Raw genomic sequence first — 13,901 nt, forward strand, 5'->3', positions numbered from 1 at the left:
GAACTTTGGGGACTTGGGGGGAAGGGTTGGAGAGGGACGAGGGATAAAAGACTACAAATAGGGTGCAGTATATACTGCTCGGGTGATGAGTGCACTAAAATCTCACAAATCACCACTAAAGAACTTACTCATGTAACCAAATACCACCTGTACCCCAATAAGCTATGGGAAAAAAAATGAGTTGGCTATAAAAAAAACACTAATAACAAGTATTAACAAGGATGTGGAGAAACCCTTGTGCACTGCTGGAAAATATATAAAATGGTGCAGCTGCTATGGAAAACGGTATGGTGGTTCCTCAAGAAATTAGAAATAGAATTCTTATATGATCCAGCAATTCCACTTATGGGCATGTACCCAAAAGAACTGAAAGCAAGGACTTGAACAAACATTTGTGGATCCATGTTCATAAGAGCATTATTTACAATAGCAAAAGATGGAAGCAACCCAAGTGTCCACTGACAAGATGCATAGGTAAACAAAATATGATGTGTGTGCATACATAGTATATACAGTACAAGACTGTACTGAGTATATATATATATGCCATATACATGTCCTATACTCTATGTATGTATATACCACATATATGTATGTGTGTGTATATACACAGTAAAATATATATTTATATACAAATGTAATATTTATATGTATGTATTACACACATAGTATAACATTATTCAGCCTTAAAAAAGAATCCCACCACTTGACAAAATGTATTTTATATATATATATAATATTATATGTTATAATATTACGCACATAGTATAATATTATTTAGTCAGCCTTAAAAAAGAAAGAAATCCTACCACTTGATAAAATATGGATAAACTTTGAGGACATTATACTAAGTGAAATAAACCAGTCACAAACAGACAAATACTGCATGATCCCACTTAAATGAGTTATCTAAAATATTCAAGCTCTTAAAAAGCAGAATTGGTGGTTGCCAGGGGCTAGAGGGAGGGTAAAAGGGGGAATTGTCCAATGAATATAAAGTTTTAGTTCTGCAAGATGGAAAAGTTCTAGAGATCTGCTGTACAACACCGCACATAGTTAACACTAGTACACTGTACCCCTAGAAAAAGATTAAAATGGTAAATTTTATGTTATGTAGATTTTTACCACCATTAAAAATTTTATTGAATGAATGAATGGAGATGGAGTCTCACTCTGTAGTCCAGGCTGGAAGACAGTGGTGAGATCAAAGCTCACTATAGCCTTGAACTCCCAGGCTCAGCCTCCTAAGTAGCTGGGACTACAGAAATCCAACAAAAATAACCTTTCTTAGTGACCAAAAAATGGAGGTGGGAGTAGATCAACTGGAGGGAGGCAGTGTTTTCAAAGTATGCGGGCATTTCTTTCCTCTTCTCTTCTCCATACTCCTAATTCTGATTTCCTAGGTTTGGGTTGGCATGTCTACTCTGAAAAAAAAAAAATTATTTCCAAGTGATTTCTAATAGGTTACCTTTATCTTCATACTATAGCTGAAAACACAGAACTACAAGAGCGTATCTTTAAGGGTTTGTAAAACAGACTAACTGCAAGAGTTTCTTCTAGCCAAGGAGTACATTTTTCACCTTAATTGGGTGTACAACCTTACCTCATGTCCTATTTTACCTTCTGAATAATCATTTATTAAAAAATTTTTCTTGCAATCACCATCGCCTTATGGAGTCTTGGGACCCCCAAAACAAGACAACCTATAAGTAGGTAGATTAGCTGTAGCTACAGGCCTTCTCCACTTTGACTACAGAGGAGAGCAGTAACAAGAATAAGACTAGGAAGAGATAGGGCAAAGACTGGGAGACACAGATCTTTCCATTCCATATGAAAACCAACAAAGCACAGCCCCATGCTTTCCCAAGCCAATTCTTCTCCTGGGACACTGGTTTATCCTACTAGTATGTGTCTTCTGAGAGTCCTAAAATCATAGTAGCTTAATCTTCACAGAATATATCTTGATATCTACCAAGATTTTCTCTTATAATCTGCAATATTAACCATGTACATAAGATGGCAAAAATATGACCTGGGGGCTGGGCACAGTGGCTCACACCTGTAATCCCAGAACTTTAGGAGGCCAAGATGGGCAAATCACCTGAGCCCAGGAGTTCAAGATAAGTGGAGGCAACATAGTGAGACCCTGTCTCTTAAAATAAATTATTTAAAAAAGAACACCATTACATATTTAAAATTTCTCTTGAATGTCTGTTTCTTTCATAAGAACAGTATAGAATAATCATTTGAAGGTAGATTCAATCTGATTCATCTTTGTATTTCCTCAAAGTGCTTTAATAAATGTTTAGTGAAATGATTTACAGCACCACATTTTAAGATAATCTCTGATAAACTACTATTTACCTAGGGGGAGGAAGTGGAGAGAAGGAAATAGAGCTTGATCAGTATGAGCCTATCGTCATAGAACAGTTGAAGAAAACAAACATGAGAAATCATAGTTTTTAAAAACTATTTGATGGGTTACTGTCTGAAAGCAAAAGAAGACCTCTTCTGGGTTGTTCTAAAAGAAATTAGTCTGAAAGCACATGGAGACAGATTTTGGCTTAACACAGGAAAAAAAAAACTTCTAAGAATGAGAGTTGTCCAACAAGACAAGCAATCAGAGAAACAAACTCTCTAAGTGCTCAAAGCACAAGTTAGAGGACCAGGGATATTGTGCTCTCAATATGAGGATGGCCAATTGCAGTGTTTTTTCACTATTTCCTATCTTTTTTTTTTGGAGATAGAATCTTGCTCTGTTGCCCAGGCTAGAGTGCAATGGCGCAATCTTGGCTCACTGCAACCTCCACCTCCCAGGTTCAAGCGATTCTCCTTCCTCAGACTTCTGAGTAGCTGGGATTACAGGCATGCACCGCCATGCCAGGCTAATTTTGTTATTTTTAGTAAAGATGGGGTTTCACCACGTTGGCCAGGCTGGTCTCCTGATCTCGGGTGATCTGCCCGCCTCAGCCTCCCAAAGTGCTGGGATTAAAGGTGTGAGCCACTGCACACAGCCCTATCTTACATCTTAATACTCACTTTATCATCAAACAGGATCCTACCAGGACAAAAACAAAGGCTCCATTTTTCTCCTAAGAAGAATATTTAAAGATTGTCTTTTAAGGTCTTTTTGATTATAGCCACTTAATGTTTTCCAAATGAGACAGGGTATAAATATATATCTAATAATTGTTGTGAAAATCCAACATCCCAAATAGGTTTTACTTTATACAACTAGTACTGTAGTTGAAAATCATGAGCCTGATTAACCTTTAAAGTTCCTTCTATAACCTATAACTACAGTGTAGCAATGGTCATATAGGTATTGACAGCTGACCAAACCTGGTGTCATTCTGAAGGACTAAAAACTATTTGTTAAATACCCCATTTCATTTTTTTTCTTCTATTATTTTCTGTCTTCTTTTCCTATCTCTATTCTTTTTGCCTTTTCTTTCTTTGCCTTCTTTTCTCTTTCTTCCTCTGATTGGTTCTCCTTTCCTAGTCTTCCCCCTCCTTTTTTTTCTTCTTTTAAGTTCCAGGGTACATGTGCAGGATGTGCAGGTTTGTAACATAGGTAAACATGTACCATGGCGGTTTGCTGCAGAGATCAACCCATCACCTAGGTATTAAGCCCAGGATCCATTAGCGATTCCTCCTGATACATTCTCCCCCACATCCCCCAACAAGCCCTGAAGTGTGTTGTTCCCCACCAAGTGGTCATGTGTTCTCAGCACTCAGCTCCACTTATAAGTGAGAACATGCAGTATTTGGTTTTCTGTTCCTGTGCAAGTTTGCTGAGCATAACGGCTTCCAGCTCCATCCACATTCCTGTAAAGAACACAATCTTAATCCTTTTCATGGCTGCATTTCTCTAATGATCAATGATGTTGAGTTTTTTTTCATGTTTGCTGGCTGCATGTATGTCTCCTTTTGAGAAGCTCATGTCTGTTTATGTCCTGTGCCTACTTTTTAGTGAGGTTGTTGGTTTTTTTCTTGTAAATTTGTTTAAGTTCCTTGTAGGCTAAGTATTAAATCTTTGTCAGACGGACATATTGCAAAAATGTTATCTTATTCTGTAGGTTGTCTGTTCACTCTGATGATAGTTTCTTTTGCTGTGCAAAAGCTGTTTAATTAGATCTCATTTGTCAATTTTTACTTTTGTTGCAATTGCTTTCAGTGTTTTTGTAATGAAATCTTCGCCCATGCCTATATCCTGAATGGTACTGCCTAGATTTTTTTCTAGGATTTTTTTTTTCCAGATGAAGTCTCACTCTGTCGCCAGGCTGGAGTGCAGCGGTGCAATTTCGGTTCACTGCAACCTCCACTTCCTAGGTTCAAGAGATTCTCCTGCCTCAGTCTCCTGAGTACCTGAGACTACAGGCATGTGCCACCACATCCAACTTATTTTTGTATCTTTAGTAGAGAAGGAGTTTCACGATGTTGGCCAAGATGATCTCAATCTTTCGACCTTGTGATCCGCCCACCTCAGCCTCCCAGTGTGCTTGGATTACAGGTGTGAGCTACCATGCCCAGCCAATTTTCTAGGGTTTTTATAGTTTTGGGTATTACATTTAAGTCTTTACTCTATCTTGAGTTAATTTTTGTATAAGGTATAGGGAAGGGGTCCAGTTTCAATTTTCTGCATATGGCTAGCCAGTTATCCTAACACCACTTATTGAATAGGGAATCCTTTCCCCATTGCTTGTTTTTGTCATGTTTGTCAATGATCAGATGGTTACAGGTGTGCAGTCTTATTTCTCAGTTCACTATTCTGTTCCATTGGTCCATGTGTCTGCTTTTGTACCAGTACCATGCTGTTTTGGTTACTATAGCCTTGTAGTAGAGTTTGAAGTAGGGTAAAGTGTGATGCCTCCAGCTTTGTTCTTTTTGCTTAGAATTGTCTTGGCTGTTGGGGCTCTTTTCTGGTTCCATACGAATTTTTAAATCATTTTTTCTAATTCTGTGAAGAACATTAATGGTAGTTTAATGGGAATAACACTGAATCTATAAATTACTGTAGGCAGTATGGTCGTTTTCACAATGTTGATTCTTCCCATCCACGAACATGGAATGTTTTCCCATTTTTTGTGTCCTCTTGAGCAGTGGTTTATAGTCTACCTTGAAGAGGTCCTTCACTTCCCTTGTTAGCTGTATTCCTAGGTATTTTATTCTCTTTGGAGTAATTGTGAATAGGAGTTCATTCATGCTTTGGCTCTTTGCTTGCCTGCTATTGGTATATTGGAATGCTTATTCTCTTCCTTTTCTTTTGCCTGCTAAATCTTCAACTTTCTTGTGATCTTTAAGGACTGCCTTACCTATCTTTCTTTTTCTAAATCTTCTTAACTGTAGATAAATATAGCTTTCAACCATTCCTCTTAAAACTCACTCATACTCATGCTCTTCACTTCCTTACAATAAATCTAATTTCAGAAATCTATCAACCACAGAGAACACACTTATTAAAATACTTGAGTTGTGTTAAATTATAAGGAAACTGAAAACAGTCAATCTGAGACCAGTAATGATTAACACAGATTTAACACCTCCACTTGACTATATCTAACTTATAAGGTCATCCAAAACTTAGGAGAAAACACAGCTCACATTTATATGATGATCATATCAGTAAATAACTGGTTATTTTAGCCTTTGAACAGAGACTTATTTATATAGAAGAAAAATGTTGGAGAAAACATAGGCTGACCAAAATGTGGTCCTTGCACTGGGAGTATCAAAATCACCTGGGAACTTGTTAGAAATGAAGAACTGAACTGCATACCCCGTAGCAAATCAGAATTTACATTTTGCTTTGCTTTAGTTTTTTTTGTAGAGACAGAGTCTCGCTATGTTGCCCAGGCTGGTCTCAAACTCCTGGCTCAAACTCAAGCAATCCTCCTACCTCAGCCTTCCAAAGTGCTGGAAGTACAGGCATGAGCCACAGCACCTGGCCCCTATAATCTACATTTTTTTTTTTTTTTGAGACAGAATCTCCCTCTGTTGCCCAGGCTGGAGTGCAGTGGCATAATCTCGGCTCACTGCAACATCTGCCTCCTGAGTTCAAGCGATTCTCCTGCCTCAGCCTCCTAAGAAGAGCTGGGACTACAGGTGCCCACCACCACGCCTGGCTAATTTTTTTGTATTCTGAGTAGACATGAGGTTTCATCATATTGGCCAGGCTGGTCTCGAACTCCTGACCTTGTGATCCGTCCACCTCAGCCTCTCAAAGTGCTGGGATTACAAGCGTGAACCACCACACCTGGATTTTTTTTTTTTTTGAAATGGGAGTCTCGCTCTGCTGCCCAGGCTGGAGTGCAGTGGCACGATTTTGGCTCACTGCAACTTCCGCCTCCCAGGTTCATGCAATTCTCCTGCCTCCTTAGCCTCCCGAGTAGCTGGGACTACAGGTGCATGCCACCACACTGGAGTAATTTTTTGTAATTTTTTTAGTAGAGACAGGGTTTCACCATGTTAGCCAGGATGGTCTCAATCTCCTGACCTCATGATTCACCCACCTCAGCCTCCCAAAGTGCTAGGAATACAGATGTGAGCCACTGTGTCCAGCTGCATTTTTAATAAGATCTATTCATGTGAAAATTAAACTTTGAAGAGTGCCATTCTAACCAGAATTCTTATGTACTCAGAACGGGTTACTGGTGTGCCAAGATACTGATCCTCATAATTCTCCAGGTACTTAACACAGGTTTTTGAAATAGAGATAATAATATTATCGATCTCAAAGGGTTGACTTATGGCTATGGGGATTAAATGAGATATTACATATAAAGTATACCATGTCTGACATATGTAAATACTTCACAAATGTTAGCTATTACTAGCTATTCATATCCTTTTGTTTTTTTCACTTTATTTTCCCTTTCATTAATGATTTGCAATCACATAAGCTATACATAAGAAACACAGAAAAAGTTAATCACCTATTCTAATTCTATATTAAACCATGTTTTTAAAAAGTATATTAAAAATGAAAAAATTAAATTACTAATGTCATGCTATTTCTTACACTAGATTATATAGCACCCAAGGGCAAGGATGAGGTTAATATTCCTTTTATATACTTATATTACCTGAAGAACCCATTCTGCTCTGGATGGATGTTAAATAAACTAAGCCATAGAATACTATTCTAAAAATAATTTAAATAAATCATGTCAAGACTTCCGAAATGATCAACTTTCCATAATTCATGCACTTATTCATTCATTCAATAAATAATTATACGACCAGACTAAAGTTGAGCTGACATTCTTACCCATGCTTTCCCAAATAAATTCAGTAACTTTCTATTTATTTAAAATAAAAGATGAAAGTTATAAATAATTATCTAAAACTATGATACACACCCACAAAATTGAAGTTCCAACCAATTTACCTAGGATATAAGGAATAAATGGAGAGGATGGTTGTACCTAGCACAATACTGAGCAAGGACTCAGTCAACACCTGGCTGCCAGGAAGCTGAGAGAAAACAGAAACGTAATTCAAAAGGAGACTACAAACCTCTCTGTCTATGGCAGTGGTGTGCAACTGGGCCTCTGCAAGCTCACAGTCAAGAGCTCTTTGTAGGCTATATATGACGTGGTCATATGAATGATGTTCATCATTGAAAAGGACACAATAGTATCTTTCATTTTTCTTCCTGTTAGAAAAAATATATTAATATATAGATACAATAGCAAATAAACAAAGGAAAAGTAAATAACACCATAAAACTAATAAAGAATTTAATTTTTTTTTTTTTTTGAGACAGGATCTCACTCTGTCACCCAGGCTGGAGTGCAGTGACACAACCTCAATTCACTGGAACCACTGCCTCCCAGGCTCAAACAACCCTCCCACCTCAGCTTCCTAAGTAGCTGAGACTGAAGGCGCATGTAACCATGCCCAGCTAATTTTTGTATTTTTTGTATAAATAGGTTTTGCCATGTTGTCCAGGCTGGCTGCGAACTCCTGAGCTCAAGCAATCTGCATGCTTCCAAAGTGCCAAGATTATAGGCATGAGCCACCACACCCAGCCCAGAATTTAAGTGGTATAGTGTCATGACTTTTTAAAACTCTGATAAAAGTATTTCCTTTTTCGTGTTTTTCTCCCAATTTTTCATATTACTTTCAAAAGCCTCAGTTTAGTGACTGCATGTTTTTGGTTTTTTTTGTTTTGTTTTTTTTTTTGAGACGGAGTTTCACTCTTGTTACCCAGGTTGGAGTGCAATGGCGCGATCTCGGCTCACCGCAACCTCCGTCTCCTTGGTTCAAGCAATTCTCCTGCCTCTGCCTCCTGAGTAGCTGGGACTACAGGCTTGCACCACCATGCCCAGCTAATTTTTGTATTTTTAGTAGAGACGGGGTTTCACCATGTTGACTAGGATGGTCTCGATCTCTTGACCTCGTGATCCACCCGCCTCGGCCTCCCAAAGTGCTGGGATTATAGGCGTGAGCCACCGTGCCCGGCCCGTTTTTGGGGTTTTTTTGGTATTTTTTGATATGGAGTCTTGCTCTGTTGCCCAGGCTGGAGTACAATGGCACGATCTCAGCTCACTGCAACCTCTATCTCCCAGGTTTAAGTGATTCTCCTGCCTCAGCCTCCTGAGTAGCTGGCATTACAGGTGCACACCACCATGCCCAGCTAATTTTTGTAGTTTTAGTAGAGACAGTGTTTCGCCATGTTTGGTCTTGAACTCCTGACCTCAGGTGATCTGCCTGCCTCGGCCTAATTGTACATTTTTAATACTACCCTTAACTCTTGCACAATGACACTGAAGCAATCCTCCTTTTTTAACAAGCAGATGGCTCATATTATGTTTACCAACCTAAAGTGTCTTCAAAGATTTAACTGACATTAACACCTGCTGGAAATTAAAATATTTGTGGATACAATTTGTCATGACACTTACTTCCACAAGTGATTTTTGGCCTAATAAGAGGCAAAATAGTACATTTAATGTCTGTATTAATTAGAATTCTTACTTGTTTCTCCCTTTAAAAACAAAACAAATGAAAATAGCCAATAAACTCAAAGAATGACTATTTAGATTTGTGCTGCAATTTTGTGAAAATCCTAATATTACAGAGGTAGAAAAATTTCCACACGGCTCAAAGTGTACCTTCATATCAGGTCCAGAATTCTTTTTTACATTTGTAAGGTAAGAGCAAATATTACTGTCACAAAATGACTTATGGCTACTAGAAATCGCTGAGTTTTAGCTTAAAAAAAAAAGTTACATCCCTACAATTGCAATAATCTTAGATACCAAAGCACAGGATAAAGGGCCTTTTTATCATTCCCATCAAACTTTTCTTGATTAGGAAAAGAGCTAAAAACCTGGGCTAAAGGGAGACACACTGTTCCAAAGTCTCCCTATCTTTGTTCACACAAACCTCAAACTGGACATTGGTCCAGGCCAGAATCAAACTGAGCAATTTACTTACCTACTGGGATGAGAGGCTGCTATGTCCTTATAAATCATGTAGAACAAGCCCCCCAAAATGTTGATTTTTTTTTTTTCCTAAAAATTCAGGCCGGGCACGGTGGCTCAAGCCTGTAATCCCAGCACTTTGGGAGGCCGAGGCGGGTGGATCACGAGGTCAAGAGATCGAGACCATCCTGGTCAACATGGTGAAACCCCGTCTCTACTAATACAAAAAAAAAATTAGCTGGGCATGGTGGCGCGTGCTTGTAATCCCAGCTACTCAGGAGGCTGAGGCAGGAGAATTGCCTGAACCCAGGAGGCAGAGGTTGCGGTGAGCCGAGATCGCGCCATTGCACTCCAGCCTGGATAACGAGCGAAACTCCGTCTCAAAAAAAAAAAAAAAAAAAAAAAATTCAAAGCACCTGCCTGATAAGACTGTTCTTTTGGCTTAACTTCTGGATGGTGCCTAGCAAAATATCTCATACAAACCAATATTCTGAAATACTCCCAAGAGATAAGACACTATGAATTTTTCACAATGATAATGAATTAGGCAGTAAATAACAAAAACAATTATCAAACACACATTTTGCAATATAAATAACCATCAGTAAAACTTGCTCCCTTTGACAATTTTCCCCACCTTATCTGGAGTTCAGGAGGCAGTTCTTTTTCCTCTTCCCATATAGTCATTTCTACGATGTATTTTATCACTGAAGGAAATATTTTCCTGGCTTGTTCAATTACCTCTTCATTCAATGGACAGCGTGAATTCTATTAAAAAGCACAGAAAAACATACTAGTCAAGATTATATACAAATAAATGGATAAAGAACATAATGTTAGGTGATGGGGAGGAAGGCAGCAAACCACACTGCCATGTGTGTTCCTATGCAATAATCTTACATGTTCTTCACATGTACCCCCAAACCTAAAATGCAATAAAAATAAAAAAAAAAGAAAGAAAAATAAAAAAGAACGTAATGTTAAGTTAAAATAATCACTTTGCTGAATTCATTACATTTTCCAGGAACGAATTCAAGTTGAGCTCAAGAGGGTTGCTATGTATTTAGATCAGTTTAGCTTAACCCCTGTGGACAAGCTGGTGTTACTGATGACAGAAAGGAGGCAGAACCATGGAGTCTCCCCATTAGTGATATACTCTCTTATGAACATTCCTCCTTGCCTTTCTGAGTAGCTAATTATGATGATATCGCATAATAATTGTTTATCCTTTATAGCTTACAAAGACTTTTCTCATAACTTGTTCCCATAGATCCTTATGGCTACTCTCTAAGACAGAACAGGTATTAATGACATTGAAAAGAAATGGAACCCAGCCAGTCACAGAGGGACAAATACTGTATGATTCTGCTCATATGAAGCATCTAAAGTAGTCATAATCATAGAAGCAGAAGATAGATAGGTGGTTGCCAAGCGCTGGGGGTAAGCAGAAGTTTGTTGACTTGGTATAGAGTTTCAGTGTCACAAGATGGAAAAATCTCTTAAGATCTGTTACACAACAATGTGAATATACTTAACACTACTGAACTCAATATCTACACTACTAAACTATATTCTTAAAAATGGTTATGATGATAAATTTAATGTCATGTGCTTAACCACAAGGACAAGATACGGAACACACCTAAGATCACAAAGCTTATAAATAGCAGAAACATGACTAAAATCTGGGTCTTTGACTCCCACAAAAAAAAAAAAAATGTTCTTTTCATTACAGAACATCAATAAAAAGCTTGTTGAAGCCAATCAGTTATAAAATGCATTTGAATGCACCATATCATAAGGCATTAGGGAATACAAATCCAAATCACAATGAGATACCACTTTACAACTACCTAGGTGGCTATAATAAAAAATGCAAGTAACAGCAAGTATTGGCCAGGATGTAAAAAATAATGAAAAAAGGTCAGCAAGATTGCAGGATATGAGATACAAGATAATGTAACAAAAATTACTTTTATTTCCCTCCCACTTCAGCCTCATGAGTAGCTAGGGCTACAGGCATGTGCTACCACATCTGGCTAATTTTTTAATTTTTTGTAGAGATGGGGTCTCCTGGCCTCAAGTGATCCACCCACTGCAGCCCCCCAAAGTGCTGGGATTACAGGTGTGAGCCATGGCACCCAGCCAGCATAGTAAGTTTTTCATACTATATAAAATAAAGTACATAGTTTTCACATCTAAAAATCAATCAATGCAATACACCATATAAATAGAATAAAAAACAACTCTTTATGGATTCCTTAGGATTTTCTTATACAAAATCACTATGTTGCCCAGGTTGGTCTCTAACTCCTGGCCTCAAATAAGCCTCCTAGCTGGGTCTCCCAAAGTGCTGGGATTATAGGTGTGAGTCACTAGATGTGTATATTTTATGGTTGTAACTGATAAAATAAACTAGTGCCTACAAAATCACGTCCTCTGCAAACAGCTAGTTTTACTTCTCCCTTTCCAACGTGGATGCCTTTTACTAATTTTTGTATCTAAATTCCTTGGTAGAACCTCCAATACAATATGGAACAGATACAGCAAAAGCAGATATCCTTGTCTTGGTTCTAACTTCAGGGGAAAAGCATCCACTGTTTCAGCATTAACTATGATATCAACTGTGAGTTTTTCATACACGTTCTTTATCAAGTTAATGAAGTTCCCTTCTACTCTTAGTTTGTTGAAACATATTTTATGAAAGGGTACTGTATTTTGTAAAAGGTTTTTGCTACATCTACTGAGATGATAATGTGGTTTTATTCTATTTATATGGTGTATTATACTGATCAGTTTTCAAATGGTAAAACTATGTACTTCATTTTATATCCTATGAAAAGCTTTTATGCCAGCTGGGCCCAGTGGCTCATGCCTGTAATCCCAGCACTTTGGGAGGCCAAGGCAGACAAATCACTAGAATCCAGGAGTTCAAGTTCAGTCTGGCCAATATGGTGAAACCCCATCTCTACGAAAAATACAAAATTAGCCAGGAGTGGTGGTGCACACCTGTAATCCCAGCTACTCGAAGAGCCAAGACATGAGAATCACTTGAACCCAGGAGGTAGAGGTTACAATGAGCTGAGATCATGCCACTGCACTCCAGCCTGTGCGACTCTGTCTCTAAAGAAAACAAGAATGAAAAAAAGCTTATTATGCCATATCACTTCATTATTAATGATGATGCTAATATTAATGACTGATTTCAGGTTATGACAGTACGATAACTCCATTGTAAAGTTTTGTTTTTTTCCCTTATGACTAGCAAATAATAATTTAGAAGTATATAAATATTGTTCCCCACCAACCTAAGTCTTAAGGATTTTAGCATCCTTGTCTGAATCAAATATTTCTTTATGGCTGACAAAATGTTGACTTTTCTAGTTCTACAGCTAGCATATTTTTCTAGAAAGAAAAGCTTTTCTTAATGAACTAGAGATACCTGTTACTATGAAATACAATTCTTATTGAAAAGGCAGGATAAATGCTTACTTCATTACCTTAACCAATTTTTATAGTAAGAAATTGACAGTATAGCTACTTGACATTGTGACAAACAGGTTTTATTTCATCTAGCTCTCATTTAGGTTTCATTAGGAACTCATGGATTTTTGTATATTCAATGTGATTCAATTATATTGGTTATTTATTGTTTTTTCTTTTGATGCTTCAATTATCCAAGTAAGGTCAATGAGAACCTTTTCAAGTTGGGTCCTACATTCTTTTGCATGAACTTGCCTTATACATTCCCTGACCCAGACCTGGAACCAGGTATCCTGACAACAAGTGTCATTGCTTTAAGAGCAGAATGGTACGTAAAAGATCAACATCTGTGCCCTAGAGGTGTCGCTGCTTTAGGGATATCCACAACAGTTTAAAAAGCACAAAAACTATTTATTCCTTGAAGCTGTGAAATAATTCATCTGTAAAACTATTCCAACATGGCATTCTGGGGCAAGTACTTTCTTGTGACAACTTTCTTAACTTCTTCAGGGAAACTGACCAAGTTTTCTTTCTGCTTTTGAATAAAAATGTTGCACTCTATACTATCTGAAAAGATAATCCATTTTCGAGTGTAATTACACAAAGTCATTAAAAGAGTATTTTACAATAATTGTGATTCCTTCTTTATTTGTGATTCTATGGTTATTTCCCTATTCTCATTTCTAATTGTCTATATCTGGGCTTGCTCAAACTTTTTTATTTCCTTGATTGGAATGTAACTATTTAATTGACATTTTCTTTAAGAAAAGCAATTACTGAATTTATATATCAGCTCAACTCTTTTCTAATTCACTATATGCTGCTCTTTTCTATTAATAATTACTTTCCTTTGTTCATTTAGGCTTATATGTTGTATATTATTTTTATTTTTATTTTTGAGATAGAGTCTCATTCTGTTGCCCAGGAGGGAGTGCAGTGGCATGATCTTGGCTCACTGCAACCTCCACCTCCTAGATTCAATTGATT

General features: G+C 37.6%; 1 protein-coding gene across 2 annotated transcripts in view; it reads right to left on the reverse strand.

The window, feature by feature from the left end:
• Positions 1–13,901, reverse strand: part of UBR1 (ubiquitin protein ligase E3 component n-recognin 1) — a 147,003-nt gene that overhangs the window by 102,928 nt on the left and 30,174 nt on the right. For both annotated transcript variants that reach the window (XM_012442285.3, XM_012442286.3), the window contains exons 5-6: positions 10,069–10,199; positions 7,519–7,657 (exon numbers count right to left, since the gene is read on the reverse strand). In XM_012442285.3, the coding sequence (XP_012297708.2) occupies positions 7,519–7,657; positions 10,069–10,199 (270 nt within the window). The remainder of the gene's footprint in view (positions 1–7,518; positions 7,658–10,068; positions 10,200–13,901) is intronic.

The sequence above is a fragment of the Aotus nancymaae genome, unplaced genomic scaffold, assembly GCF_030222135.1.
Source record: "Aotus nancymaae isolate 86718 unplaced genomic scaffold, 86718_ANA_hifiasm-v0.15.2.pri h1tg000062l, whole genome shotgun sequence".
Lineage (NCBI taxonomy): Eukaryota > Metazoa > Chordata > Mammalia > Primates > Aotidae > Aotus > Aotus nancymaae.